A 3,460-nucleotide genomic window follows, 5' to 3' on the forward strand; every position below is an offset into this window, starting at 1 on the left:
CCCAAGCTTCCCCAACTTTGCTCAATTCAGAATCAATTCAATGCCATTCCCCAAGCAACCAATGGCATTCACTTGATTCCTTAAATTATCTATTACACAAAGACCACCTCATCTTCATCATTAAGGCAGACTTGACATTTCTAGCAACTTTCAAACCCAATCTACCCCAAGCTTTAGGCTTGCAAATATTCTCCCATGCAACTGTATGAACTTGTCTCTGATTCTCATTATCTCCCCAAACGAAAGCTCTACACTTTTGACCAACTTCATGACATTGATCTAGGCAAGCATGCAATTTTCATAGCATAAGATGAGAGAGCTTGTAACACAGGTTTCACCAAAGATATATGGATCTGACATGTCTATAATTTTTAACCAGCTTGAGAGCTTTTAGTTCTTGCGTGATGCTATATAAACATGGTGAGAACAGCCAAAGCATAATAAGCTGGCACCCAAGAATCCTTCTTTCATTAACACACTCTTAAATTCTTCACAACAATATTCCCATTAAACCTCGCAAACACCATCAAAAGCACGATTGGAACAAAATACAACACTAGCCCAAAATACATATTATATATATATATATATATATATATATATATATATATATATATATATATATATAATATTTATAAATGTTTTTACAAGATGCACAACATACTGGTAGTCATATGATTATACCAAAAAACACAATCTACATAAACTATGCAGATTACAATAATGAAATCATCCAAGGGTATCTTCTGTCCTTATTTGAAATATTTTATATTCTATTCATTAACTGGTAGACAAAACATGAAATAGAATCATCCAAACATGAAGTAAAGTTCATTCTGCAGAGCCGTTGACAAACATCAAGCCTAGTGATACCAAAGCATTACCTAATCTACTCATAGCACCACCTCCTTACTTATCACTATCTCCCTTAGCTTCTCTAATGTAGTGATTAGGCCAACCCTATTATGAGTACCCGTAGTGATGTTATCATTTGCACTCCCCTTTGTATGGCTACATGTTGCCTCCTGTTCGTCATTTTCACATTTTCCCATTTTGTAAACTATCCCAATCTTCTTTACCGTGTATATACACAATGTAATGGTTTCAAAGTCCGAGTGGTGCCCTACACCTACTGTGAGCTCTGGATTTGGAAATGGTGGGTAGTAGTTCATGTTAACTACACACCCAGAATTAATTTTTGAGTCATCTGGTGACACCCAAAGCTTACTTATCAAGATTTTGACAATGCCTCTAACCATTTTGTGTGATAATTTCAAATAGTCAAGTGCTACTTCCCTGAAACATACAAAGGAATACTTTAGACCAAAATTAAGAAGAATTTCTCCTGAAACCAACATACACAAAATTGCATGACATACCTATTTATGTTGCATTAGGTAGAAAATTTTCATCCAAATGAGTAGTGAGAAACCTTATTTACCAATTACATGAATAGTTAATTTGACCAAAAAAACTATATTGTTCTTCATGATTTTCAAATCATGGTTAGAATAAGAGGTGGACCTCGTGCCTTAGGTAGTGGTACAGGCAGAGGCATGGGTCGGGATGAGGATGATATTGATGTTCCCCGACATCGTAGGCCTATCGCTTCTACCCATAGGCAACGGGTTCAGGTTGATGTTGCTGAGGAAGTTCCTCAGGTGACTGAGGATGTTCCTCCTCAAGTGACTGAGGATATTCCTGATGTGACAGAGGATGTTCCTCATGTGGATGAGGACATTCTGACTGCGGACGTAGATGCTACGGATGTGGCTGTTGATGGTGCCGAGGGATCACTTGCTGAGCATGGCAAGGGATTCCCTGGTGGGCCACATGACACATCATTGCTGACATCATTTGCTTACCATGTGGCATATAGTATCTGGTGTGGCAAGGTATTTTAATCTAGACGTGTTGGTAGTTGATAATTATTTATTTTTTGTTGTGTTATTTGTGATAATGAATGTCTAATTAACTTTTATGATGTGTTATTCAACTCAGGAATGACCTGAGTTGAAGCTGGTCTCCCATGGTAGGAAAGTTGATAAATTTGGGAGTCCAGCCCCTGAGATTGAAGGCCTTGTTGCCGGCACCAGATTAAGTCCATGGATCGGATGTTCTGTGGTCACCGACGATCCTGGATTGATATCCGCATTTGCGGAGAGGTGGCATAGGGAGACCAGCACCTTCCACCTTCCAGTGGGGGAGTTGACGATCACACTGGACGATGTGGCGTGTCTCCTCTATCTTCCTATCACAGGGGCATTACACAGGTTTGAGCCTCTGTGCGTGGACGAGGTAGTCTTATTGTTGACGGAGCTTCTAGAGGTATCCGGCGAGGAGGCTCAAGCGGAGACCGTACGTACTCATGGGGCTTACGTGCGACTATCATGGCTCCGCGAGGTGTATGAGAGTAGATGCCAGGCCCGGCATTGGATTGCAGCGGCGCGTGCTTACCTCCTCCACCTGGTGGGTTGTACTCTTTTTGCTAATAAGAGTGCAACCCATGTTCATGTGGTGCATCTGGAAGCGTTTCGAGACCTAGGTCAGTCTGGGGCTATGCCTGGGGAGTTGTCATGCTGGTTCACATGTATGACCAGCTAAATGAAGCTTTGCAGACCCCCACACGACAGATGGGTGGGTACTTGACGCTCTTACTGGTAAATTTTAAATTTTGTAAACAGGTTTAAGTTGGAAAATGAATTTTAAAGGTTTTTTTATGTTATGCTCACTTTCGCAGTGTTCATCAGTGCATCACTGATTATGCGTATGCTGAGACTACTCCATGTGCCTCGAGGTGGCTTACAACGAAGGCGCACATGAAGAGGATCAAGGGAGCGCCATACAGGGCACGTTTAGATGCTCTGACGATCACGAACGTTTCCTGGTTTCCCTATAGTGAGAATCGAGCAGTTAGGGGCTTCGAGCTTATTTCATGCTACCAAGGGCAGCTCAGATGGGGTCATGTTGTGGTCTATGTCCGACCAGAGAGGGTGGTACGGCAGTTCGGGTACATCCAGACCATCCCTCCGCTGCTGGTTACTGCTTCTTTGTCATAGGACGAGATAGATGAGAGGTGGATGCATTTTGGGGACCATTTAGCACCCGCGGGTGAGATTTGTGTTGTCCCCGGGCAGGTATCAGCGGACTACATGGACTAGTTTTTCCAAATCTCTCACCTATTCGTCATGCCGACCCAGGAAGGCGATGAGCCGAGACAACCAGCTGCCCCAGATATGGATGCATGCGTTGAGCCACACATGCCAGAGGTTCCAGTCGTAGATGATCTCCCCAAACATTCAGTAGTATTTTAATTTGGTTAAGTGGTTTGTAATTTGTTTTTTATTTAATATTTTGTAATCACTGTGTTTTTCTTACTGTAGCAGGTTTCTTGTGAAGGTTGCAAAGCCATCGCAGAAAGGTTGGAGTGCATGCTCAACCTTAGGCTGGTGACTACAGG

At 42.4% G+C, this 3,460-nt stretch overlaps 1 protein-coding gene across 1 annotated transcript; it reads left to right on the forward strand.

Moving 5' to 3' along the window:
• Window positions 1–1,502: 1,502 nt before the first annotated feature.
• Window positions 1,503–3,059, forward strand: LOC102668296 (protein MAIN-LIKE 1-like). Its single transcript, XM_006593150.1, has 3 exons — window positions 1,503–1,895; window positions 2,020–2,582; window positions 2,741–3,059. The coding sequence occupies exons 1-3, from the start codon at window positions 1,503–1,505 to the stop codon at window positions 3,057–3,059; spliced, it is 1,275 nt and encodes a 424-aa protein (XP_006593213.1).
• Window positions 3,060–3,460: the final 401 nt, after the last annotated feature.

Source organism: Glycine max, chromosome 12 (genome assembly GCF_000004515.6).
Source record: "Glycine max cultivar Williams 82 chromosome 12, Glycine_max_v4.0, whole genome shotgun sequence".
Classification (NCBI taxonomy): Eukaryota; Viridiplantae; Streptophyta; class Magnoliopsida; order Fabales; family Fabaceae; genus Glycine; species Glycine max.

Coding starts and splice junctions, on each gene's coding strand:
- LOC102668296 (XM_006593150.1), top strand. CDS start 1,503: ATGGTTAGAATAAGAGGTGGACCTCGTGCCTTAGGTAGTGGTACAGGC. Junction 1,896..2,019: donor ATAGTATCTGGTGTGGCAAG/GTATTTTAATCT, acceptor CCTGAGTTGAAG/CTGGTCTCCCATGGTAGGAA. Junction 2,583..2,740: donor CCTGGGGAGTTGTCATGCTG/GTTCACATGTAT, acceptor TCACTTTCGCAG/TGTTCATCAGTGCATCACTG.